Source organism: Panthera tigris, chromosome D1, assembly GCF_018350195.1.
Source record: "Panthera tigris isolate Pti1 chromosome D1, P.tigris_Pti1_mat1.1, whole genome shotgun sequence".
Taxonomy (NCBI): domain Eukaryota; kingdom Metazoa; phylum Chordata; class Mammalia; order Carnivora; family Felidae; genus Panthera; species Panthera tigris.
This window is the reverse complement of record NC_056669.1, coordinates 98,625,465-98,653,350: the sequence shown is the minus strand read 5'-3', so window position 1 is coordinate 98,653,350 and position 27,886 is coordinate 98,625,465. Positions and strand designations below refer to the sequence as shown.

General features: G+C 40.2%; 1 protein-coding gene across 21 annotated transcripts in view; it reads left to right on the top strand.

Annotated features, from left to right (window-relative positions):
- Positions 1–27,886, top strand: part of CELF1 (CUGBP Elav-like family member 1) — a 73,503-nt gene that overhangs the window by 29,636 nt on the left and 15,981 nt on the right. For 10 of the 21 annotated variants that reach the window (XM_042959396.1, XM_042959401.1, XM_042959403.1 and 7 more), the window contains 5 exons: positions 8,994–9,127; positions 12,569–12,640; positions 23,540–23,727; positions 25,666–25,748; positions 26,125–26,173. In XM_042959396.1, coding sequence (XP_042815330.1) covers positions 8,994–9,127; positions 12,569–12,640; positions 23,540–23,727; positions 25,666–25,748; positions 26,125–26,173 — 526 coding nt within the window. Of the gene's footprint in view, positions 1–8,993; positions 9,128–11,201; positions 11,345–11,724; positions 12,641–13,949; positions 14,102–17,616; positions 17,670–23,539; positions 23,728–25,665; positions 25,749–26,124; positions 26,174–27,886 lie in introns of those variants that run through there. The other 11 variants (XM_042959405.1, XM_042959408.1, XM_042959409.1 and 8 more) reach the window with 7 other exon arrangements.

The window sequence follows — 27,886 nt, the reverse complement described above, 5'->3', positions numbered from 1 at the left end:
ATAACTGTCTTTATTTTACAAGTGGAGTGCTATGACTAGAAAGTACAAGCCTTACTGGCTGGTGGTGGAACGTGGGTCACTTGATCCGTTCTTTTCACTTTAGTTACCTTGTCTGAAAAATGGGAGTGAAAATGCTGAAGAATCTCCTTTGAACACCCAGAAAAATAAGTGTATAGTCATTTCCAGAAGGTTATGTATTATAGAAATGAGTCTTAAGAAGACATCAAGATTATAAGGTAATTTTAAAAGTAACTCTGACAGTGTTTTAGAAAAAAATTAGTCACATTCTGCCTACATGGTACTAACATATGGTGCAGCCCTGATGAGCTGCACAAGTGGGCTGAAATCAAAATGCATTTGGAGAGAGGAGCAGTAGTGACTCACTAGATGAGACAGATTTGGCCTTATGGCAGGGCAGGGAAACTAAGGCGGAACTGGTGGTCTTAGAACATGCCAAATTTGAGCAAGTGATACATGAATATTATGGGAAAGTGGAATGACTGAACCCTTGGATTTGGATTAGCTGCTGGATTATAGCTTGGCCCCGTCTTTGTCCGTAGAGCCCCTGCTTCTCCGCACAATGGGGAATTTTTGCTTCCTCTGACTTCTGTGTACATGGTTCCGTGTGTCTGAAGATAGAGGCCAGTAGGCAAATATTTAACATTGATATGCCTGGAACGTTGGGTTCAAACTAGAAAGATACATAGAAGAGTTAGCAATTCTGCCCAAAGAAAGCTGCATGTTAGCTTGGCTACCATATGTAAATTGCTACTGCTACATCCAGCAATTTGTTGCCCAGGACTGACAGTGCTGCCAGGGAAACAGGAGGAGGAAAAGACAGAATGAGATTCCTACACCCCACTCCAGCCCCCAGTGGAGAGCTGTATGGGGAAGAGAAGGGGAATTCTTTTTTTTTTTTTTTTAATTAAAAAAAAATTTTTTTTTTTAACGTTTATTATTGAGAGAGAGAGAGAGATAGAGCATGAGCATGGGAGGGACAGAGAGAGGGGGAGACATGGAATCCGGAGCAGGCTTCAGGCTCCGAGCTATCAACACAGAGAAGGGGAATTCTTAATGGGAATTTGAGAATTACTTTGAGTGTGTAGGCATTTTGAGACCACGTAGAAACAGAGATTTTTAAAAATGTATTTTGCATTCCCTATGTGTCTCATTTGACCACCTCCAAAATGCGATGCCTTGTTTTGATATGTATATAGTCATATGGAAAGATTACTAAACAGGAGATGAGAGGGCAGATTAAGGAAAGGAAGAACAAAGAACCAGACTCACCCACCCCCAGTTAACCTTAATGTGCTACTTATTTTTTGTAGCAATTTCAGAATTATGTTGGCCTTATGAAACAGGTTTTATATTTATTGGTTGTGAAATAAAGGTAAGGATGGTATTGGCAAAAGTCTGTCTTCAGGCCAATTCTGACTCTTGATTCTTAAATATGGATTGTTCACAAGAAAATGTTTGTAATTGTTAAGTGAAAAAAGTACATTAAACAATAGAATATACAGTCTGATCTGTAATTTGACAATAATTGTATGTATTGGAGTATGTATGCATAGAAAAAACCCTGGTAGGGAATGAACCAGAATGTGGTTTTATGTAAACGTGAATAAATAGGTAAAAATTTTAATTGAGGAAATAGAAAAATGAAGGGGGAATAAATACTTAATAAATATTCTATAAAAAGGGAGGAACTGCTCACAATATTGTTTTTACCCAAATACCACAATTTAATGGGGAAAAAAGACAGTTTTCTTTTTCCTCTTCTTATTTTCTTTTTAAATGTTTATTTTTGAGAGAGAGCGAGCACATGAGGGAGGGGCAGAGAGAGAGGGAGACAGAGAATCCAAAGCAGGCTCCATGCTGTCAGCGCAGAGTCTGATGTGGGGCTCGAACTCAAGAACTGTGAGATCATGGCCTGAGCCGAAACAAAGAGTCAGATGCTTAACCGACTGAGCCACCCAGGCGCCCCAAAAAAGACAGTTTTCTTACTAAAAAGTTGAAATATTTATGTGTAGATATCTCAGTTGAAGAAAATGTTAGTGGGGAAGGGTGGCTGGGTGGCTCAGTCGTTTGAGCATCTGACTTCATTTCGGTTCAGGTCGTGATCTCAGCATCGTAAGATCAAGCCCTACGTCCATCTCACTGTCTGACCATGGATCCTGCTTGGGATTCTCACTCATTCTCTGTCTCAAGTAAATAAACTTAAAAAAAAATGTTAGTGAAAAATTTATAAATTAGAGCAGATAAACCAGGGAATTCATTTCAACAGTTGAAGGTCTGATATGTGTCATCTTTATTCCAGGTATCCTGAGGCTATAAATAGAAAAGGAAGTACTCATGACTTGTTCTCAAATTAGTAGCATTCGAAATCTGTTTCATTGGGGCACTTGGCTGGCTCAGTCGGTCGGCAGTTCGTGAGTTCAAGCCCCACGTCAGGCTTGCACTGACAGCTCAGAGCCTGGAGCCTGCTTCAGATTCTGTCTCCCCCCCTTCTGCCCCTCCCCCGCTTGCACTCTGTCTCTCTCTAAAATAAAATAAAATAACGTAAAAAAAAAATATTTTATTAGCAAAAATTTAGAAATGAGGTTTACACATAATTTTTCTCCGGTGTATCCCACATGTGGTAGGGACTAAACTAGAATTTGGGTTACTTTGTAAAATCAGTTTGGAGAAAATAGAATTATGTTTTTATTTTACTTTTTTTTTTAATTAAATTTTTTAATGTTTATTTTTGAGAGAGAGAGAGAGAGAGCGCGCATGAGGAGTGGAGGGGCAGAGAGGGAGACACACAATCCAAAGCAGGTTCCAGGCTCTGTCTGAGCTGTTAGCACAGAGCTGGATGTGGGGCTCAAACTCACACAACAGCGAGATCATGACCTGAGCCGAAGTCGGACGCTTAACTCACTGAGCCACCCAGGGACCCCTTATTTTACTTTATTTTTAAAGATTTTATTTTTTAAGCAACCTCTGTACCCATTGTGAGCCTTGAAGTCACAACCCTGTGATCAAGTCACATGACCACTGACTGAGCCAGCCAGGTGCCCCAGAATTCTGTTTTTAGATGATTTAGTGATAATCTGGATTAATCTAGTGCTGTCATATAGTTTTGCAGATCGGGAAACTGAGGACCAGAAAAAAGTGACACATTCAGGATCACGCAGATGACATCAGATCTGGGCTTTGACAAACTTTTTTGTCACCTTGCAGCAAGGAGAGTCAGAGGGGAATATTCTAACAATCATGAGCCCCTTAGACATCTGAGGAGAGCTGTGGATTCACTCTTCAGGGAGCCTCCTGTGTCTGTTTTTATGCAGTTTAACAAAAAAATATCATAGGGTAGTGTTCATAGACCTACCTTTCCCCATAGCCCATACGTGGATTTTGAAGAGATGTGAGGGCCCCAGATTAAGCATCTTGATGAAAAAGGAAAGTTAAAAAAAAAAAATTGTTTCCATGTTGCACAATAATATTAACATACTCATCTGTACACCTGAAAACCGGTTGAGAGGGTAACTTTTATGTGTTTTTGACCACAGTTTTTTAAAGCTGGAAAAAATTGTTACCGCTAAAGAGCACATACTGGCCAGTGGAGAAGGAGATGAGATTGAGATCTGTTTATAAATTTCTCTACCAGGATCAGGAAAAAGGAATACACATAGATGATTCAGTCACTAAAGAGTCAGAAGCCCCAAACTTAAGCCTAAATCATGGAAATGGTAGCCACAGAGCAAGTGTTTACAGGGGGAAAATGATTTTTCTAGATCCCACAGAGAAAGTGTTAAGTTTTATCCCTACTAATCTAGACAAGTCAGAACTAAGCCTGATGTAGTGCAGGGCCTGGACTGTTCAACATAGAGACGTTTATTACAATAGAAGGTGATACTCTGGGGATGAGGGGCTAGCAGGGAATTTATTGTGCGCTTCAGCGTACCTATTTAATCCACCTAACCACCTACAGGTTACATATGAGAGATACAGTTAATGGTTTCTCTGCATTCAGTCTTGGGCCACCTATTTGTTGCTGTGTGCTTTCACACATTTTATTTCATTTAACGTTAGATTCTATCTACTGTTAGTTGTGGTGTCCAGGATCCTGGATTACAGTCTGGTGGCAACTGTTCCCTGCGACAGGTTCCTAAGGAATTCAGGTAGATTGGAGTACCAGGCAAACTCTACTGGGTTCTAGCACCAGTCCCTGGTGGAGTTTTGCATCATGATGAGCTGGGCTAGCCAGGAAAGTTTCTCAGTTCATCTTTTTATCTGGTTACTTGACTTTGTAGGATACGAGGGTGAGACAGATGTGCAGTTTACCGGTGCACTAAACCGAAACTTTTTATTGAACCAGCCATATAATAGGAAAAAGAAAGAAGCAAGAGTATTGCAAAGCAGTCTAAAAGGTAACAGACATTTTTAAAAAGAGCTCAGTTTTCCTTAGTAATTCCTATGGTCTCTTTCCTCTTCAGTTAGAAATGTGTACAGTAGCTTGGTTGTATTCTGGGCATCCATTTGGTTCCTATGGGGGTATGTAGTTAAGTCCTCTTATTTTACAGGTGAGGAAGCTGACACATCAAGATGTTGATGAACTTGCCCACATCTGCTGATTAACAGCAGGAAGTTTTCACTTAATTGTATTTCTCTTGTGACAGTTGAGATTTTGGATATTTACCTACTTAGAAGATTTGCCATTAAAAAATGGTCAGACTCAACTTTATAGTCCTCCTCATTTAAGGTCTTTTCCGTGGCCTGTGTGCATGATCTTCATTGTGGACAATTTTAACTTGAGTCAGCCTTTCACCCAGGGGTCCAACTGCCTGACTTTATATTTCAACTTCTTCATTGCCTGGATTCTCGTGGTCTTGAGAGTTATTTCATTTCTTTGTGTGTCTTCTCATCTGTAAATGGAGATAGACTGGGTATGAGGATTAAATATAAAGCACCCAAAACACTGTATGGCATACAGTAAGGGCTCAAAAAAATGTTACCTGTTAAAATTATTGCTACTTTAGGGGTGCCTGGGTGGCTCAGTCAGTTAAGCATCCGACTTTGGCTCAGGTCATGATCTCATGATTCGTGACTTCGAGCTCCGCATCAGGCTCTCTACTGTCAGCGTGGAGCCTGCTTCAGATCCCGTCTCCCTCTCTCTCTCTGACCCTTCCCCTCTCAGAGACTCACTCTCTCTCTTGTAAAAATAAATAAAAACATTTAAAATTAAAAAAAAATCATTGCCAGTTTATAAAATGTCTGGACATTTCTCACTACTTCTAGGTAATGAGGTTCACAGTTACTTCTACTGCCCCCCCTCCAGTTTTTTCTTTCTTTTTTTTTTTTTTAAAGTAAGCTCTGTGCCAAGTCACGACCCTGAGATCAAGAGTTGCATGCTCTACTGACTGAGCCACCCAGGTGCCCCAAGGTTTGGAAATCTTAAATACTATATTTTGTCAACCCAAGGATGCACATATTTATTACCATTGATGGCATTGGAAGCTCCTTGATTTCTGGTAATCTTTTAGATTCTAAAGCTAGAAAAATCTGTTCAAAAAACTATTCATCTCAAAACTGGATAATAAAATTGGTGAATTATCTATTATATTGAATTATCCAGGCCTTTTTTCATATTTTCCAGGAGATTTGGGGTTACCGTGAGGACAGGAAAGGCAAAAGGTGGGGCCTACCTTACCCACCTCTGTCTACAACCTGAATAGCTTCACTTTTATGTTTAGGGGAGAAACACTTATGCCTTTAAAAACATTTGGAAGTCTCTAATCTGAATAGTTGTTCAGTTCTTCATTAGTTCCCAGCCTTTTATGAAAAAAGTTTTCAAGGTATCAAGGGCATTTACTAACAATTGTTGAGTTGGTGAGTCATACTAATGAGGCCAAGGTCATGAGTTCAGTTCGTATGTAGGTCATTGAGCATTACTGTGCCTGCTGCCAGCCCCTGTATCTAGAGTTTGTTATTCTGTGCATACTAGTAAGAGTTGCTGATGGTGAGTGAGGCAGTGGCCATCCTTCTGGGAAGGACACTGTTTTGTCACTTACTAAACATACAGGCTCTATAGGCCAACAGAAAATTCTGAGAAAGAAAAAAAAGGGTTCATGATCTTGCCTGTCCTAAGGAAGGCATGTAGGAGATCTGAGTGCTTTTATATCAGTCCAGAGAGGTAATGGTGTTCGTTCATTCTTGGATCTTTTTATTTGCTTGCTTGCTTGTTTGTTTGTTTAATTAATCTCTACACCCAGCGTGGGGCTCAAACTCACAACCCCGAGATCAAGAGTCCCATGCTGTCCTGACTGAGTCAGCTAGGTGCCCCAGTGACTGCATCTTTAAAACATGGCAAGATCATATGAATTCCAAGATATATTCCAAAACCAAATATAATTTTATCCTTCCTTGGGGAAATTGTGCGGTAGGTAGTTTGCCTTTTAGAGTTCCCTGTACCACTGACTTGCTAAGTGCAGTTTTAAAATTTCATAGGAAGTCATGTTTTGAACATGTTAACATGTCACAAGTAGGTGAATACGGCTTGTTTTCCTCAAAGCTAGCTTGCTCTTCATCCTTCTTTCCTCTGTTGCCTTGTGCACCACCACCCACCACCCTGCCATTGGTGTTCCTTTCCCCCCTTAACTCTTTTTCACCTCTCTTTGGAACTGCCTTTATACCTCCCCTTATGGTGATTGAGAAAGGTGGAGATTATCATAAACAGACTTCTGTGGAGCTCCAAGGAGGTACAGGACAAATGCAGTCCAGGCTTCCTCACAGAGCTTAGGCATTTTGTTTGGTTCCCCACAGAAATGAAAGATGTGAAAAACAAACCTAACGCTTTTAGGTTCCATTCAGCTTTCCTCTCTCCCCAAAGCATTTGTTTTCTGACAGACAAGGCAACAATATGTAGGAAAAGCAAAACTGGGAAGGCAAAGCTTTTAAAGAATATACCTTCTTGTGTATTAAGCTTCCCACCGTCTTTCTTCAAGTGACAAGGATCTGTGTGGAGGAAGAGAGTGCTGATCCTTTTTTGGGTGTTTGAGTTTTCCTTTAAGAAGTCTTTGATGACTTAGGAGTAGGGTGATTAATATCTACTAATGTGTTTGTTTCTTTAAAGAATTTTTTTTTCTTTTTTCTTTTTTCTCTTGGCTAGGCAATTAGGGTGTTCCTTAACCCTTTTAGGGCTGCTTTGTTTTCTGGGACCTAGACGTGTGTCTCTCACTCTTTTATACATTGGCCCTTCGTAATAATCTCAGGCCTCTCTTTTGCTCTCTGCTTCTGGAGATTCCCCAGCTAGGATGCAGCCTGAGTCTGGTCTAACAGCTTCACACAACAGCAGTGTTTCTCAACTGTTCGTGCACGTTTCATATGACATTTTGGGAAACGTGACTCTCTGGTCTTTTCTTTGCCCTTTACCTCTTCTAGAATAAAATGAACAAGTAGGACTTCAACCTGTTCTCTACCATCCAAGGTAGTAACTGCTATTCCAGAGCCTTCTCAAGACACACTGTCTCAGTAAAAGTTTGTACCTCCTAGATACTGGTCACATTGGGGTTAGAATCCCTTGTGCAGATTATTTTAGCATCTAAATCCTTAGAGTAGTCCCCACCTTAAATGATGATAATGATACAGGATTAAGTGAGGTATTGTGAATTTAGTAAATGTAAGTTCCTTTCCTCTTAATAATTTTTGATGATGTAGGCAGGTCCAAGTAAAATGCTTTTAGAAGTTTTTTTGTTAATCCGGATTTTGCCTTAAAATGATTGGAGGCATCACTACTTCATTAGCAAAATTGGAAACCAATTAGATCCATATGAAAAGTCAAATTAAGTACTTAAGCACCTATTTGGACCAGGAACCTCTTTGTCTTTAGGAAGGGTAGGTAGAGTGCAGTGTCTCATAGTTCTGGTTTTCACTTTGTCTTTCAGAATTCTTACTTTCCAAAGTAGACTTCATCCTTGATGACTTTTGGCAGTTCTCTGTCTTTACCCAGGGCCAGACAGAAGTATAGCCGGCAGGGGTGGACATGAAAGTTTGTAGGAATTTGGGCAGCTTTATAGAATCAATCAGCTTTACTTGCAAGATTGTTCGATAATGTTTAAAAATAAATCAAATCGGTTTTGTGGTTCGTCTGTTTGCTTTTAGCTTCAATTAACTTCCCCATCTTCTGATTTTTTTTGGTTTCAGTGGTTCACCACCGCCCTAGGGCCACTGAGATGCATTTATACAGACAGGAACTTTGTTGCCTTTGAAGAGTTTTATGCCTGGTACCTGCCTATTCAGGAAGGTTGCTTTGGGGAAATAGCGTGGTCTCTCCACATTAATAACATGACCCTTAATTGCTAAAAGAATTATATAGCCTTTAGCTCTCTCGTAGTTTCTCATCCAAAAGCAGATGCTAAAAATGAGGTTTTTTGTGACCTAAATGTACTGAAATTCAGCCTCATAAGTTCTGGTCATTGTTTTGCTATTTGTTGTGATATTTAGGGACAAACCTGTATTAAGTCTTTTAGTACTTTTACTTTCCCATCTTTTAAATTGATGGTGTTTTAAAATTAACTTTGAGATGTTAAATGCAATTTATATTTTAAGGTATTGTGTACTTTAACAATGGGAGAGGGAGAAGGAGTTGTTTTATCTTTTTTCTTTTAATTTTTAAAATTATTTTATTTTTGAGAGAGAGAGAGACACAGTATGTGAGCAGGGGAAAGGCAGAGAGAGAGGGAGACACAGAATCTGAAGCAGGTTCCGAGCCGTCAGCACAGAGACTGACACGGGGCTCAAACTCGCGAATCGCGAGATCGTGACTTGAGCTGAAGTAGGATGCCCAACTGACTGAGCCACCCAGGTGCCCCCCCCTTTTTTCTTTTTTTTTTTTTTAAATCTTCAGCCATGGTGACAAAGGGGGGCATTTCTTTGGAAAGAAACTACATTTCTGGTATTATGAGAAGTGTAGGCATGGTCCACTTATTTTTCTTTCCTTGGTTTTTTAGAGTGAAGACATAGTCCAGAGAGGTGTAAAGCCACAGGTATGGGCTAACTGCTGGATGAGTGTGCTCTATGGTCATCTCTTAACCTTCTTGCATGAGGCCTGTTGTGCAGATTTGAAAACGTTGCATTCAGAAAGGTGATGGCTTTTTTCCTATATTATGGGGTGTAATTTCCTATTCCTAGGAAGCTAGAAATATTTTCTTTCTTTCTCAACTTTCTCCTTAGCTGTTTCCCAAAGCAGGCTTATCTCCCACTTGAACTAGCTGTTGCCTAGTTGCGCGCGTGCGTGTGTGTGTGTGTGTGTGTGTGTGTGTTTGTACATACAGCAGCTACCCGGCTAACTTTCTTTCCCCATTCCAGTTCAAACTGGAAGACCCTGAGTAAACCAGAATAAGGATGAGGACAGAACTTAGTGGATTCCACACAAATACTACCCACCTGGAATCAGAATTTGTTCAACATACTGATTTTTTAATCACCACTGGAGCTGAAATAAAGTTTAAAGTTACGTAGTATATTGTTACAAACTAAGAATTACACTAAATTCCAGAACCAATTTGGGATCTGAAAATACGACCTGATTTGAAGGGTGGTCACAATTTGACAGGACAGTTTTATTAGGTCAGGGTTAGTTTCAGAAACTCCAAGGGAGGCTTTGAGTTTATACTTTTGCCAACAAAACTAAGCACAGAAGAGGATCTTTCTGCTAGTCATTATCTCTGACACTGATTGGGGGAGGAGGCAGTAGTGATTAAGGATAGAGAGAGGAAATAGTAAAGTTTTTAGATTTCAAAAGTGTTCGTTTTCCCCCCTGTCAGCCTTGTCGTATCCTCTCAGTATACCATAAATGATCATTTTAATATCAAACCAATTTGCATACAACAATGACTAAACTTGGTGCTTTTTGCCTACAGTGATTATAGATTTGAAATAGAAAAAAAATGTTTTACAACATTTAAACTCCCCCATCCCGAGGTCAGAAATTTTTTCATTGTCTAGACTTTTATTGGAAACTCAGAGGTTTTGGGCTTTTGTGCAAAAAGGTGATTTTATTAAAGCACAGGGACAGGACCCATGGGCAGGAAGAGCTGCCTATCAAAAAACATTTTAAAAAAATTATACTTAACTGCCACATTTTTACAAAAAAGCTCTCACAAAGTGAGATGTCAAGTAGATGATTACATAAATTGGTCAGTATAATTAAAAAAAAAATTTTTTTTTTTAATGTTTATCTGTTTTTGAGAGATAGAGAGCCAGAGCGAGAGCAGGGGAGGGGCAGAGAGAGAGGGAGACACAGAATCTGAAGCAGGCTCCAGGCTCTGAGCTGTCAGCACAGAGCTGGACAAGGGGCTCGAACCCATGAACTGTGAGATCATGACTTGAGCCAAAGTGAAGTCAGCCACTTAACTGACTGAGCCACCCAGGCTCCCCTTTTATGTTAATCAAAAAAAAATATTTTTAAATGTTTATTTTTGGGAGAGAGAGTGCACACAGGGGAGGGGCAGAGCAGTATATTTTTGCCTATGCAAAGTACTGGATTGGGAGCTCTGGGAGGCTCCCAATTGATCGTATTAGAAGTACTCAATTTTTGAAGTGAAATTCAAGCCCATAAAGGTTTTAAGCTAAAAATTCTAAGTGTGGTTGGTTATTTTCAAGTGGTATCAGTTGCTTACTTCTTTTCTACAACCCTTCTATCCTCTAACTACCAGAAGCTTTGGGGGGAAATATCCAGTCCACTTAACTGTCTGAGGTTATGACTTTTTCGTAGATTATTACACTTTTCTCATATACACTGATGGTGATTTTTAATGACATAGGTTCTCTTTTATAATTTGGCAGTAAGCTCTAATTTCCTCTGTGCTCATATAACCAGACTTCACATTTTTGCCCTTCAAAACACATTTAGATTATTGAGCTAGAAGTATAAAATCCCTTCACTTGTCATTGAACTCCTCCCTGGTTATGTCAGTCAAGATAGACAGCCTGACGTTCGCATGTGCCACCTGAGCCTTTTTGCTCAACTATGCTTTTCTTTGCTCTTTCACTCTTTTGACGAAACGACTGCTGTGATTTCTGGCACTTCTAGTCCAGTTTTTAAAGTGTTTATTCCACTCCAATGTTCTAAATGCAGGCTGTGCTGTTCTTTAAAGGGTTTCCCTTATCTACTGATCAGTTTTAATGATTTTGGTTCTTAATGTTATGGCAGGCTGATTGCCCCTACCCTAACATCATTGGGCTTTGAATTGTTGCCCTTAGAAAAAAAGTAGAGAATATTCAAAGCAAAGAAAACTAAGACCACAAGGGAAAGAAGAGGAAACCTTGAGTGTATAAACTCATAATGAGAGGACACACGGTAAAAAGGGGCTGAGGGAAAGTTACCTCTTGTAGCAGACCATTGGTTATAACCGTTCTTCCATCTCTTTATTTCTAATGCATCCTTTGTGGGAAAAGCTTGGAATGTGTTTCTGAATCAGAAATTTAAAAACAACTTACAGGCAGTTTTCTGTGAATAACTGCTAATTCTTTTTAATTTCCCCTTAACACCTGCATTTTTGTATTTGAATAATTGTTTTTATCATCATTTAACTTTGTAATCCTTTTCTAAAATTGTGACTTATGGTTAATTTCTGTGCTTTCTTTTCCCGCAAGCATGTTGAATTTTATTATACTGAGATGACTCTTGTGACCTGCCTAAAGAGAAGTGCCCTCCTTCATGTAATAATATTTCCATCTTTTAAGTTCTTAAAGAAGTCTTGCCTTATACATCATAAAATGGATTTTAAAATGTTACTCTAAACCGGTGATTTTCAAGCTTTGGCTTGACAAAAATTACTTAAGGAGGGCACATCTTTACAGTATGCTGAGCAGTGCCTGGCTGCTCAGTAAACTCTTCCACATTAAATGCTCTCTTGTTATGCATGTGATTCTGATTAAAATAGAAATTGAATTAGATAATATTTTTAGTGAATAATAAAAGCATAACAGTAACCAGTGAGATTATCTTAAAATTTGTTGATTTCCTTTTTAAAAGAATCCTTGAACTAAAAAGAACCCAATTTGGGTTGTTGACTGACCTCACAAAGGTACTTATTGGTCCTGATAGCTTTCTGTAGGAAGAAGCATGTGATCAGCTCCAGTGTGCATAGGAGAAACTAGGACAAACCTAACCAGTAACTTAACCAGTCCCAGCTAGGGTTACTGTCTCCTGCCTGTCCGGCAGTCAGCGCCTGGCAGCCCGTGTGCCATGTGCCAGTTGCAGTCTCCTCTCACTGCAGTCTGGGTTGGCTTCCTCCTTTAGCAGGATGGAAGACAGCTCCTGCCGCTCGTGTCTCTACAGGAGCCAGGGTCTCTGACAAAATACAAAAGCAGTTAGCTGCTATTCTAGTTCTAACTTTTGGATGGTTATGTTTGCATGTTCGAACAGAAGACACAGTTCCTTGGTTGGATGCAGATAGGGGTCAGGCACTGTTAGCCAGGCTAGAACATTTAGGCCCATACAGTGACATGTTGCCTTTCATTATTTTTGTTTTTAAGTAACGCTATACGTTTAGGAGTTCATTTGTTTACCTCTTTACAGGCTGAACATAACTTCCTTTTTTCAAAATTCCCTGTGTTGTGAACTGAGCTTGAGTGAAGTGAAATCTTTGAGGTAAGGCAATGCTAATGATAAAAATGGGAAAGAAGGCCTGTGCAGCTTGGGAGCCTTCAGAGACATAGTTTTAGAGTCACTGCCTAAATATTGAAATGCCACCACTTGTTGTCTGGAGGATGGGAAGCTAAATTGAGAACGGGAGCACCACATCTGCCTCGACTGCTAAGTATATCCATTTCCACTGCTCACCCATAATAGAATTTTTATGTGTGCGTTTATTAATCTTGGTTTTAACATCAGTTTAAAGGAGGACGGAGAATGAAGAGACTAAGATTACATTCCTCCGTCCTTCCCTTACATTTGAGTGTTTGTTCCTGGTGGGTCCCTGTTCTTTTTCATCATCACTCTGATGGTTTTTGGTTTTTGGTTTCTCTGGAAAGGTCAAACAACAGAAAAGACATGAATTCCTAGTACTCTATCAAAAGGCAGAATATTACTATCCCATTTTCATTTTTACTTTTTAAATTTTCTGGCAAAATAAGATTCAGGGTAAAGAAATTTTCCCTGTGCCACCTAATGAGGATCACTGAAGCAGGAATTTTTAAAAAGTCCTTCATTCTGATGAGGAACCATTAGGTAACCACTCTGCTCTCCGCACCATTAAGAAATCAAGGTTGGTCCAGTGCAAGTGGTAGTATGTGAACAGTTTAAGTTTTTGGTGACCAGTTCTTTAGCCAGCTTGCCTCTGGCCTGCTTCCGATGGTCTGAACCGCTACTTATGTGACTATTCTGAGGTTAGTGTGGACCCAGCACTGTGCTCATTGCTGCCTTTGGCACATGGAAAACTAAGTTTAAACCAAGGCCAACAGCCTAGTTTTCCCTTCCAAAAACATTTTCAGACCACATGAGGTGAGCTTTTTTTTCTTTCTTCCTTCCTTTCTGTTCTTTTCTTTTTTCTTTTCTTTTCTTTTCTTTTCTTTTCTTTTTTTCTTTTTTCTTTTCTTTTTTTGCTTCAGGTAGTTTCAGGCCTTGGGGCCCCTCAAAACCTGATTTGCAGAAAGGAGTTAGAAGATGTGAAACAAGTTAGTGTTACTTCTGCTCTGTTAGCCACTGCTATCTTCATGGATCTGACACTCTATTTATCTGACAGTGCACTTAGTACTGCTTCGCCAGGGAAAATCACACAAACCCAGCCTGGCGCATCAGCACTTTCATTGTGTGCCGGGCTGAGCCTCCCTTCACATGCTCACATCCCCCTTTTAATCCAGTACTCCCTTTCCCCTCCCCAGTCCTGCCTGTTTCTGTGGCACTTATTGCTGGTTTCCCTGAGCTCCTGTTTCCACTTTGTGTTTTTTGTGGGGCCCAGGAAGCTAAAGCTGTGTGTATTTGTGGATCAGACAAGTGCAGCAAGTTAATATCATTGGCTTCTGAAGGGGAGAGTGAGGTGATGGCTGCGTTTAAGTTGGATTTCCTTCCAGAAATGATGGTGGATCATTGCTCTTTGAATTCCAGTCCTGTGTAAGTATTTTTGTTGTCTAATTTTTATCATAAGCAGAGGAACTGGGCTGTTTTCTTTGTTATTTGGTAAAACTGGTCCCTTTCCCTAAAAGAGGGAAGAAAAAAATTCGGTGAGGAAGCCAAAGTCCACAGTATTATTATTTTCTATTGTACTCTGATTCTGTCTCCTTACTACTGATTTCCTTGGGGCTGTAGCTAAGTTCTGTACAAAAGGGTACATTTGATATATGAGCAGCAACATCAACTCAAGTGTGCTGGCTCCAGTCCCTTCAAGCAAGCTGTAGTGTTTCCCCATGTGATAGATTCCAACGCATTTTTTTTTTTTTTTTAAACCTTAGCTTTACTGCTTTGTGTTGGGTATGCAATTTCAAACAATCTTTTGGGACGTTATTTATTTACATCAAATTCTTAGACTCATGTCACAGTGGAGACAGGTTACTAGAGTGTATTTAGGAATGTATGCAGAATGCTGTATTGGCATCTAAACTGTATCCCTGGGCCCTGATTTTTTCCTAGTCAAACTGAAAATGCAACACAATACATGATTTCAGGGATGTCAGATGTGTGCTCTTCCCCTCCCCTCCTCAGCAAAACTGTATCAATTTTGATTGGCAATTTGCCCAAATTTTCAACATGGGAACAAGAAATCTAATCAGTTTAAAATACTGTTCAGTAAGTGACATTATCATTGTACACAGCTAAAATACTAACCTGGTCCTGAGTTGTAGCTTCAAGGAACCTGAATTCTGAACTTTGTGAAGAACACATTTCTAACTCTTGTTTTCAGTTAATTAAACTAGGTTTCAAAGTATCTTGAAACCTCAAGCGGATGAGCCTTAGGTTATTCAAAGCCAAGAATATTAAATGGTAGAATATTCCTTAGATAACAGGCAGTAGTCTAAGTCCTTCAGTATAGCCCTCCGTTGGAAATCCATCTACCTTGGGATTATCTGTAGCAGGTATGGATGATAGCAGATTTTGAACAGTTCTCTGTGGAATAGTTTGGGGGACCTCAAAGTTAGCTGGCTCACTCATTTGATATGGATGTTATGCCTTCTCTGTAGTGTCCAAAATAATGGTAATTTAGGTTTGTCTTTTTATGCAAGCTCTTTACTGCTAAAATTTTGTTATAGCTGTAGATAACAGGTGAAATCAATGCCATCATAAAGACTTAATATATATTACCAAAATACTCCCGCATACCAGATATATGTCCCTAGAACTAGGACTTTGTGGCTCAAATTATCATTCATTGTAACAGTTTCTGTTTTGCCACCCCCTTTGTTCAGTCCTTAGATACAGTATTTTTCCTCAGCCTGTTCTCTCATATTTCAAGAGGTTAAACTAATTCAGTATCCCATGAAGTCTGGATCACAGAACATTGCATGGAAGTCACCTGGAACATGAAAATGCTGATTCCTGGACCCATTCCCAGATATTCTGATGTTAGAATAAGGCCCCAGAATCTGTATTTTAGCAATGCCCCATGTGGTTTTCATGCACACTGAAGTTTGAGAGCTAATGGACTGAATACAGGTCATTCTGTCAGAGGTGATCAGGGAGCACACGGTTGGAAGCATGTTTTCCCAAGTATGTTTGCCTTTGTTTTAGTCTTCCATCTTCTCAAAAGCTTTGGGAGGTTAATTGGGCACAGGCTATTGCCTCTGTTTACAGATGAGAAACAGTTGAGAGGCTGTAACTGACTTGCCTGAGGACAATTGGTGTCGGCTTTGGACCTCAAATCAAGTTTAATGATAATCTTTTTATTTTTGCCCCCTAGACCAGGCTGCCTCAGGTGTCATTGAGCAGGTACCCATCGACTTCTTTCATTATTGCAAGTGTTTGGGCCCATTCTCATGGGCACCATATACCAAAACACAGATTTGGGAAGAAGAAAGTTCGTGAGAATGGTGTGTTTGCCACATTTTTGTTGGGTTCTCAGCCCTTCTTTTAATTCGTACTCTTTAGCAGGAGACTTGACATCAGTAGTTTTCTCTCTCAAGTGATTTTGCCCAGTAATGTGATCTAGCAATGTATCTATTTCAAAATTTCCTGCAAAAGAGAAGAATGGCTGGAGGAGCTGTGGAAGGGCTGGGGACCTGAACTGTAGTTCCTATTCTTACTTTTAACAGTGTCCTTGATTCTGCTGTGACTACTCTTCAGCTTCCCTGGTTTCTCTTACATTGCTTATACCCTAGGAGATGGGTGTTCTCTAGGAGTTGTAGCTCAGTCCCTTTTAGCTTTCCCTTGGCTTGAGGGGGTACCGATTGCTTTTCTGATTCTCACATCTCTGTATTTTTCCCCCAAATGTCCCCTGAACTTCCCCGTGCAAAAACACTTTCCCAAAATGACTGTACTAGAACCTAAGAGGGATCAGTAACTTCTTTTCCTCATCTTTTTCATTGGGTTATCTCCAATTTCTAGTGGGTTCTGCCCCCAAATTTTTCAGCATTGCCTGAGACTGGGCCCTAATCTTAGAAGCTAGTTTGTGCAAAAATCTCTTTATTTCCCCACTTTTATTTCATCCTCTGTATTGTCGGTTGTCTTTAAAAGATCAATCCGATCACTTCCTTGTTTAAAAATCTTGTAATAGCGGGGCCTGGGTGGCTCAGTTGGTTAAGCATCCGACTTCAGCTCGGGTCATGATCTCACAGTTTGTGAGTTCGGGCTCCACGTTGTGCTCCGTGCTGACAGCTCAGAGCCTGGAGCCTGCTTCAGATTCTGTGTCTCCCTCTCTCTCTGCCCCTCCCCTGCTCTCACTCTGTCTCTCTCCTTCAAAAATAAATAAACCTTAAAAAAAGAATCTTGGAATAAAGTCCAAGCCTGTTAGTATCACAAGAAAAGCCCTTCAGGGCATCTTTCCAATGTATCTGTTTATTCTCAGTGATTTTCTAATGTTTTCTCTCTTTTTTTCTAATCTTCTAAAATGTGTACTCTCCCCTAAGTTTCTCAAGTCCTTTTTTTACCTAATGTTATCTTACCTTCTTCTCTTTTTTCTGAATTCTTACCATTTTCACATCACTCCATTCTATACAGCACTGTTTCCAGCCCCTTTGTCCATTCAGCTTAAGTCCCTGCCCTCCTCCTCCAAATACAATAAAACCATCATACCCATTTTTTTTTCCCCCACAGAACCTTTAAGCATCCATGAAAATATTTGTAGGTCCTTATAGTTGTGTTCTTCCACTTGTTTGGTGCCATCACCTTCAGGACAGGTACTGCTCAGTCCCCTTCTATAGCCCCTCGAGTGTGTAGTATCTGGCACATAGTAGGAGGTTAGGAAATACAGTTGAATGAATGATAAGCCCTGTGAGATTTGTTTGTTTTTAATAATTAAAGATAATTACTGAAATAAGGTCTCTAGGTGTTATCTCCATTTCTCAGGGAAGAAGGCTGAAAACCTTCACAAGCATCGTTAGCCTGTTTAGTTGTTGAAAGGTGACTTAACCTTTATTAAGAGCTTTTTCTAATACCTAACATCCCAACTAACAGGAAGATCTCCCTTTATCCAAAAGGAAATTCCTTCCTTCCAGAATACGTACAATTTTGTCTCACTAGAGAACAGTTGGTAAGTAACTCAGGCCAGTGTTTCTGGGTCCTTTTTATTCTGATGTTCTTCTGTGCCGGTTTTCCACAGCACAGTATCTGAGCCAGAGGGACCTGGTAGGGGTGGGTGGTGGCTGAAGATTGGGAAGCAGCAAATATTTATGCCTCTTGGGGATTGGTAAGTATCCAAAATTTTTCTGTTTGTATAATGAACAAATGGAGGCCAACAGGTAATGAGAAGGGTTGAGTGGAAAAAAATGAGTAATGAAAGGTTTTGGAAATTATTAATTTATTGAGGTATAGTTGACATACAGTATTATATTAGTTTCAGGTATGCAGCACAGTGATTTGACATTTGTGTACGTTGTGAAATGGTCATGACAGTAAGTCTATTGTCACCTGCAAAGTTAATAGTTTTATTTATTATATTCCCATGCTGTACATTACATCCCCATGACTTAATTAACTGGAGATCTGTATTTATTAATCTCCTTTACTCATTTTGTTCCCACCCAAGGAATTGATTTTTGAGCAGATGTAAAGGTAGTATTTGCCAGCCTGTTTGGCTGCAAAGAACAGATACCCACTGGAGCTAGCATATGTGAAAGGGTTTTTTTGTAAGGGCACACATGGGCTGGACTGTAATGTAATTAGGAACTTTCTGGAAGACTTAGAAAATCCTTTCTTTCTGACCCAGGACACACGTTCTCTTGTCCTCGCTGCACGTGCTGCTGCTTGATTGCAGCATGGCTTTGCCTTGCCATTCTCCCTTCCATCCCGTTTTCTTGCTCCATCTCTCTTTGTCTCTCAAATTAAGATATCATTCACATACCATAAAATTTATCCTTTTAAATGCATAATTCAGTGATTTTTACTGTGTCCACAAAGTTGCACAGCTGCCTCCGCTGTCTAATTCCAGAACACTTTGATCACCCCAAGAAGAAATCTGGTACCCTTTAGCAGTCATCCTCCTGCACCCCCAGTCCCCATTCCTAGGCAACTGCTAACCTTTCTGTCTTTATAGATTGGTCTATCCTGGAAATTTCATATAAATGGAATCACACAATGTGTAGCCTTTTGTGATTGGCTTCTTTCACTTGGCATCATGTTTTCAGGCTTCATCGATGTCGATGTTGTAGCATGACCTCTCTTATCTCTTGCCACTGCCCTTTTACCTTGTCACCTTAGGCTGTCTCTGCTTGCAGCTTCCCGAATTCTGACTTCATCACTGCCTGTTTCTGTTAACCAGTTCCAGGTTCTGTAGAGCAGTGTTCTGTGCCATAGAGCTTTCTGTGATGATAAAAATGTTCTCTGCCTCCTTATCCTATGCAGTAACCACATGTGGCCAGTGGCTATTGTCTTGCTCGGTAAAGCCAAGCCGTAAGGAGCTTGATTGGCCAGGCCTTTCTGTTTTAAGCATAGGTCTTAGATTTCTGGCTACCCGGTAGATCAGTTTGTTGGGTTAAGGTTCACCCCACTGGTATAGTTAGGTGGAGCCAGGGGATGGGGAAAAAGTGGGACAAGACATTAACTCTGCCCCCCTGAGCTGGGCCTGGGGCCAGGAAGTTTTGAGAGGGAGATAAGAGAAAGAAGAGAGGGTTTAAGAATTCGGAACAAATGTGTGCTTTGAAAATGAAGCTCTTAGTTTTGTCTCTCCTGTTTCTCTTCCAAAATGGTTCTCTTTTTTACTTTCCTGTAGCATGTTCCATCAAGAATCCAGGTAGACAAGGCAGCCTCTGGTCCTGATTTTCCACATTTTCTCATTTTTAATGATTTGCTAGTTGCTGCTAGAAGCAGAAATGTAAAAAAAGGTGGTTGGTGCCATGCCTCTCCCCTAAAACACTTGCTGCCTCCTTATCTCTCTTCTTCCCTCCTTGCTTCCCTCATTCCCTGCTTTTCCTCTCTCCCACCCTGCTCCCAGGTCAGTAATTTCACAGAGGATAAGAATTTCCATAGACTTGCTTCTTAAGAATGACAGGGATAGTATAGGTACTTCTCCAGGGGGCTGCTGAATTCATTGGTTCTTGAGTAGGCATAATAAATATCAGTAATTCATGATCACTGACTCTGAGGAGCTCTCCATCAATGGGGAGGTAAGGCACACATTTGAGAGTGTTTTTAGTGATATGTAGAGTAAATGCCACACCTTGATGACGTGGGGTCCTTGGCATATCACACTGAGAGTCTTGTTCCCAGGTGACTTTTTTGTGCAGTGGTTACTTCTAAGGGCAACATGCATGCTGGAAATATGTGAGGAAGGTTGAGGATGGAAGAACATTGTTGTTCATTTCCTCTGACACAATAAAAGTTTATAATGATGTTTTCCTTATTCACCAATATATACCACATTTCACATAGTGTCTGGCCTGTATAACTGTATAAGTGCCCAGGATTTATTAGAGGAAAGAATAAGTCAGTGCAACATTCCGGATACATGATGTCCACAGTATCTTCAACATGGCCTGGTAATTTGCTGTGCTCTAGAAGTGCTTCTCAGACTGGTGAAGAACCATGTCCTAAGCCTGTCACGACCTGATTTCTAAAATACAATAAAAACAGTCAAGTAGGAAGACAAGATAATAAGGTATAAGCTTGCATTTTGTATCTTTTAATTATTATTAGATTGAATATATATAAAGTTACCTAGTTCAGTTTCTATAAAAGTTTCTAAAGGGTGGGGCATCTGGGTGGCTCAGTGGGTTAAGTGGCCGACTCTTGACTTCAGCTCAGGTCATGATCTCACAGTCCATGAGTTCGAGCCCTGCATCGTGCTCTGCACTGACAGCGAGGGACCTGCTTGGGATTCTTTCTTTCCTCTCTGCCCCTTCCCTGCTTGCTGTCTCTCTCCAAATGGGGGTCTGGGGGAGGGAGTTTCTAAAGGGTTAAATTTGAAGATTTCCCTTGGTCCTTGGCACTTTGAATAGCACTGGTCCAGAAGATTCTTCTGGCTAATGAATTGGTATATACAGAGGGAAAGGGTGGTTCATGGAGTAGGTGGATGTGAAGAAATGGAGAAGGATTTGGAGAGTAAAGAGAGAAAGGGAGGGTATTCATCTAGAATGCTGAGTCTCCACTGAACTTTTTTTTTTTTTAACGTTTATTTATTTTTGAGACAGAGACAGAGCATGAACGGGGGAGGGGCAGAGAGAGAGGGAGACACAGAATTGGAAACAGGCTCCAGGCTCTGAGCCATCAGCCCAGAGCCTGACGCGGGGCTCGAACTCACGGACCGCGAGATCGTGACCTGAGCCGAAGTCGGACGCTTAACCAACTGAGCCACCCAGGCGCCCCCTCCACTGATCTTTTAAATAAACCGTAATTCATATATGTTGATTATTGATGATTCTTTTGCACTAAACAGTGATGTAGAAAATTTAGAAATGGCACACAAATACAGAAGGAACGGACAGAGTGTTTGCCTCCAATATAATTACAAATCAATAAACCCCTGCCTCTTTTCAAAAGTAGTGTCAACATTCTTATCAAAACATATTCTGAGCACCATTTGGGGGTTCTGTGTTAACCCTTTAACCCTCCCTAGGATGGAAATACTAAAGACCAGCAACATTTTAATAAAATGATATTAAAACTGGTAATTAAACTTGTTAGAGGCAGGTTGTTGGGAGCGACAGCCATTGTTTCATTAGTCATAGAGTTTTGGGTTTTTTTTTTTAATCATAGCGTGGTTTGTTAGAACATTGGGATTACCTTCTAAAAGCGACCACGTTTCATCTGTATAAATATATATATGTTTATTTTTGAGAGAGACAGAGTGTGAGCTAGGGAGAGAGGAAGATACAGAATCTAAAGCAGGCTCCAGGCTCTAAGCTGTTGGTACAGAGCCGGACATGGGGCTCGAACCCATGAACTGCAAGATCATGACCTGAGCCAAAGTCAGACGCTTAACCGACTGAGCCCCATTATATTTTTACAACAACCTGAATTTAGTAATTCCAAACTAAAGGAAAACCAATAAAATAATGCATTTCAAAACACTTGGGGTAGATTGATCTGGTGACAAATAATCACAGGGATAACAGCTGCTCTTTGTGAGCCCTCTTTGTGCACAGTGTTCACTTTTATCAGGATTAGTTGCTTAAATTAAAGGGGGAATTGTTGAGAATAAGAAATTCCTCCCATCCCACACATCTGAGGACTTACTTTGAACCAGGTGCTATACCAGGTGTGACTGTAAGAACGAATAGCAAACAAAACAGTTTCTGCCTTCAAGGAACTCTCAGTCTAATTGGGAGAGCTAGATATAGGCAGATTATGCTAAAAGGTGGTAAATACTATAACGAAGGGGGAAATTTAGTACTGTTTGAGTCCTGACGAAACAGACTAAATTTACCTGAAAGAACATGGGGAAACCTTTCCAGACATAGTAACAAGAGTTGGTCTATATGCCATTTGCCTTACAGCTTTTGATATGTAGTACTAGATTCAGCCAAGGCAACATGTAAATAGTTCCTGTGGGTGTTCAGTTATAAGAAATGTAGGAATTAAAATACAAAGGTTAAACCACCTTCATAGATCCAGCATTCTCAAGTATCTTCAAATATTGTTCAGAAGATAGCACTGGTAGAAAAACTGTCGTTTTTCCTTTAAAGGAAACTAACGTTTTATTTAGGGTTGATATTGGGACGTGGCAAATTTGTTGTTTGTTTTTTTTTTAAACATTTATTTATTATTGAGAGACAGAGACAGAGCATGAGCAAGGGAGGGTCCAAGAGACAGGCGGACACAGAATCGGAAGCAGGCTCCAGGCTCTGAGCTGTCAGCACAGAGCCGGTCGCGGGGCTCGAACTCACAAACTGAGAGATCATGACCTGAGCTGAAGTCGGAAGCTTAACCGATAGAACCACCCAGGCGCCCCGAGGACGTGGCAAATTTGAATATGATGAAGTGATTTCTGGATTAAGCATGCACTAACAGAAAAGTTAGCCATGCTGGCTGTTTGGAACTTAAGGTGTTAATGGTTGTGATAAATGCTAAGATACAATCTTGAGCTACAGTGGTCCAGAAGGACTTTGATTCATTCTGAGTGGAAACATTTGTAGTCCAGGAATCCCTCTAGTTTCTTGGCAGTGGGAGGGTTAAAATGAAGGTATTAAAGCAGGAGTGTTACAAGTTTGATGTGCTAGGATTGTGAGAGTTTGTGGATGTTGTAATGGTTCACTTGGTAAGGGAATTAACTGGTACAGTCTTAGAGAACTAGTAGTAAGTTGGATAACTCAGAAACAAAAAACCCTAGGATGGTGTTGTCATTGTCTACATAACAATCATTTGTGAAAGTTTAAAAGGCGAAGCTTTGTTTTGGTCTTGGAGGCATGACTTAAGAGCACTGGGATGAGGACTGAGACAGCAACATTCAAAGGCTGACATCTTTCTGTTCTGTTCTTAGCTTAGGCCTTGGAAATCAAGTGCTTTGTTCTAACATCTGCTGAAAGAAGACTTGTCACCTGTCATTGTATACGTGGGGAGTCCTGCATCTTACCCACTAATCAACAGTCCATTGTGATTTTTATGCACATTTTTTAAAGTTTTGTTAACTGTGCTTCAAAACCACTAAAACTTGCTTTAGGAAGTTTGTCTCTTAGGTTCTTAAAAGAATTCTCAGGCTAGACAAGGATTGAGTGACATTTGATTACTTAGTTAAAACCCAGAATGCCCTAATCAGAATGGTGACTTCAGTTTGGGATCTAATGGAAAGCATGGCCATGGCTAAGGGGAAGACCAGAGAACTCTGGTAAATTGAATGACTGTAGTGAAAAGAAGTACAATTCTTTCTCCCGACTTTTTTAGGAAGTAGTTGAGATCTTTAAAGAAAAGAAACATCCCCCTGGAAAGCACCATGAATGCATAATAGAAGCTATATTTTGTTTTATGCAGCTCAAAGAAAATGAACGGCACCCTGGACCACCCAGACCAACCGGATCTTGATGCTATCAAGATGTTTGTGGGCCAGGTTCCAAGAACCTGGTCTGAGAAGGACTTGAGGGAACTCTTTGAACAGTATGGTGCTGTCTATGAAATCAATGTCCTAAGGGATAGGAGCCAAAACCCTCCTCAGAGCAAAGGTAAGGGCTTTGGGTTGGTGTTTTGTTTGTTGTTGTTTATTTAATTTTATTTATTTTGAGAGAGAGAGCATGTGCAGGGGAAGGGCAGAGAGAGAGAGAATCCCAAGCAGGCTCCATGCTGTCGGTTCAGAGTCTGACACAGGGCTTGATCCCACAAACTGTGAGATCATGACCTGAGCCGAAATCAAGAGTCAGATGCTTAACTGACCGAGCCACCCAGGCACCCCAGGACTTGGGATTTTATATCTAATTTCTGTCATGTGCTTGCTGTCTCTCATTGCCGGAATGTTCCTGTGGTCACATCCAAAGGGGCTTTCCTTTTAGAATAGTTACATCTTCCAGCCCAAACGCATTTAATGGCTTAAAAATAAGTTAAGTTGATATCATGAGGATAACTTGTAAATTGGATCATAGATGGTCCTTTGTGAGAGCTCTAAATTTAAGAGACAAACTCATGTGAGAGTCTATCTCTGTCTCACTCTCTCTCTTTTAACGTTTATTTTTGAGAGAGAGAGAACAGGGGAGGGGCAGAGAGGGAGACAGGACCTGAAGCAGGCTTTGCATTGTCAGTGCAGAGCCCAGTGTGGGGTTCGAATTCAATGAACTGCTAGATCGTGACCTGAGCCGAAGTCAGATGCTTAGCCAACTGAGCCACCCAGGTGCCCCTCTCTTTTTTTAAATGTGAATGTCTCTTGATCTTAGGGATGCAATGGCAAAAATAAAGTTGAAGTAAACTAACTACATAAGGTTTTCTTTGGTGTTTTGGCTAGAGTAAGCAGAAAGGAAGGCACTATCTACACTGTACCTATGAATTTCTGTTAGTGTTGCAGAGTCTTCATAGGAAGGCTTAGCAACCAGGAAGGACCTGTTTTTAGGTAACCTGTTTGTTGTAGCCTACAAATGAATGGAAGAAAGACTGCGTTGCTTCCAGAAATACCTAGCAGAGTAGAAGCTTTATGGGAGCAATGGTAGAAGAGGCACTAGCTTTGCCCTATACATGCACATACTATATTCTTTTCCAAATGACTGATGTTAGAATAATTTTCTGGGGAAGCTGTTCTACAGTGCAGATGTGAGCAAGCAGGATTGTTAGGTTTGAAGCCAGCTTAAGAGCAGAGGATCAAGAAGCAGATAAATTATTTTCTCTATGTGTATAGTTAACCAAAAATACAAAGTATTATAGTTCCTTTATATTAACGACTGGCAGTAGAACATGCAGTACTTTAAAATCTTAATTGCAGGGTGATTTTGAAAGGAATCTATATGGTATCTCATGGGACGATGAGCCCATATTTATAAGACACACCTCTCCCCTCCTATCGCTAATAAAGATACAAATCACAAAATCTACAAATCTCCTTAGTGCCATGTGCTGTTAGAATCTTAATTATATTTGATGAGGACCAAGGGTCCAAAAAAGGTATTAAGAGTTTCTTGCTCTTTAGTCATTTTATAATTTAATAAATGGTTATTATGTTTGAGGCGTATGGTAGAAATTGACTATAAGGATTGATTTATTCTGAGAAAGAATGAGTTCCTGGTAGACTACAAGCTGTGAGTGCAAGGCCCCTTTTTTATTTGTTCTGAGTGTCTTGCCCAGCACACTCCCCGGTGCTCCAAGTAGGGTACGTCGAATGGCATGGTACTGTGACCTTTACAAGGGAAGTTATCTTTCCCAGAGAAGTTTATAGGAGCAGCTAAAGAATTTTAGTAGAACTAGAAGACTATAACAATATAGAAAATGAATAGAAAGTAGTGTAGGGTTTTTTTCTGCTTCTTTCCCTCCCCCCCCTTTCTCTCTTTGGGGGGAGGGATGCTAATTTTAATATACCCAGTCTTCTCTTTGAAGTTCCAGTATGTCTGTGGAGGAGGGAGTACTCTAGGAATTACCTGCTTTCAAAGGACTGGTTTGATTTTGTGAAATCTTGTTTATTGCAGGGTGCTGTTTTGTTACATTTTACACCCGTAAAGCTGCATTAGAGGCGCAGAATGCTCTTCACAACATGAAGGTCCTACCAGGGGTAAGAAAGCTCCTACTAGGAAGTGGAACTGTGGTGGTTTTAACACATGGAACATACTTATAGGTGTCAAGCCCACACTGAAAGCCATCTTGGGGAAAAAGTAACTGCCACAGAAATTGATGTAAAGGAGGACATAAAGGGAATATTTCAAAGAACATAGGCTGAAGGTCATGTAGTTCTCTCTTAACCAAAAGAATTTTAACCTCTTGATTCATACTCTATTTTGATACTTTGGGAAAAAATGATCTTGAGGCAGACGTGAGTATAGAGAGAACTCTTAAGGCTCTGGTTTTGGTATTTCCTTTAGAGTCCTCACTTATCTTTCTGAATGCCTTCAGTGTGTACAGTGATAGTATCTGTGTGTTTTCCTTTTTAGATGCATCATCCTATACAGATGAAACCTGCCGACAGTGAGAAGAACAATGGTAAGCAAGTGTGTAAAAACCTTTTCCTTAGAAGGTTTCTGCCAGTTTAGTGTTCATTCTGATGGTATCTGGTTGTGTTTGCTTTAAGTAATCTTTTTATTATTATTATTATCATTATTGAAGTCTAAGTGACATAAAACATTCGTTTCAGGTGTGCAACATAATGATTCAGTATTTGTATATATTAGAAATGATCACCCATAGTAAGTCTAGTTAGTATCTGTCACCATACATAGTAACAAAAAAAGTTTTGATGTGGGATACAAGCTGGTGCAGCCACTCTGGAAAACAGTATGGAGGTTCCTCAAAAAACTAAAACTAGAACTACCCTACGACCCAACAATTGCACCACTAGGTATTTATCCAAGGGATACAGGTATGCTGTTTCAAAGAGGCACATGCACCCCCATGTTTATAGCAGCATTATCAATAATAGTCAAAGTATGGAAAGAGCCAAATGTCCATCAATGGATGCGGTGTATATATATGTGTGTGTGTGTGTGTGTGTGTGTGTGTGTGTGTGTGTGTGTGTATGTATATATATATATATATATATATATATATATATATATATATATATACAACCGAGGCACCCCAGGACTTGGGATTTTGTATCTAATTTCTGTCATGTGCTTGTTGTACATACATACATACACACACACACACAAACATACAGTGGAGTATTCCTTGGCAATCAAAAAGAATGAAATCTTGGCCATTTGCAACTACGTGGATGGAACTGGAGGGTATTATGCTAAGTGAAATTAGAGAAAGACAAATATATGACTTCACTCATGAGGACTTTAAGAGACAAGACAGATGAACATAAGGGAAGGGAAGCAAAAATAATATAAAAACGGGGAGGGGGACAAAACATAAGAGACTCTTAAATATGGAGAACAAACAGAGGGTTGCTGGAAGGGTTGTGGGAGGGGGGATGGGCTAAATGGGTAAAGGGCACTAAGGAATCTACTGAAATCATTGTTGCACTATATGCTAACTAATTTGGATGTAAATTAAAAAAAAAGAAAATTAAAAGGTTTTGATGAGAATTTTTAAGGTCTGCTTTCTAAGCAGCTTTCAAATGTGCATTACATTACTATTAACTGTAGTCACCAGGCTAAATTATTTTATAATGGGAAGTTTGTACCTTTTGATCCTTTAAAAAAATTTTTCAAGTCTTGTTATTTATTTTTGAGAGAGACAGAGAAACTGAGAGGGGGAGGGTCAGAGAGAGAGAAGGAGACACAGAATCTGAAGCAGGCTCCAGGCTGCCTGCTGTCAGCACAGAGCCCAACACTGGGCTTGAACCCATGAACCAGGAGATTGTGACCCTAGCCGAAGTTGGACACTTGACTGACTGAGCCACCCAGGTGCCCCACCTGTGGATCCTTTTTACCTTTTTTGCCCACTCCCTTACGCCCAACCTCCAACCACCAATTTGGTTTTTGTATCTATGAACTTAGGGAGTTTTTTGTTTGTTTTTAAGATTTTATGTAAGTGAGATCATACAGTATCTTTCTCTGTTTGACTTATTTCACTTAACATAAAGTCTTCAAGGTCCATCCATGCTGCCACAAATGGCAAGATTCCATTCTTTTTTATGGCTGAATAATATCCCGGGTGTGTGTGTGTGTATCCCACATTTTCTTTATCTGTTCATCTCTTGATAGACACTTAGGTTGTTTCCATGTCTTGACTATTGTAAATAAT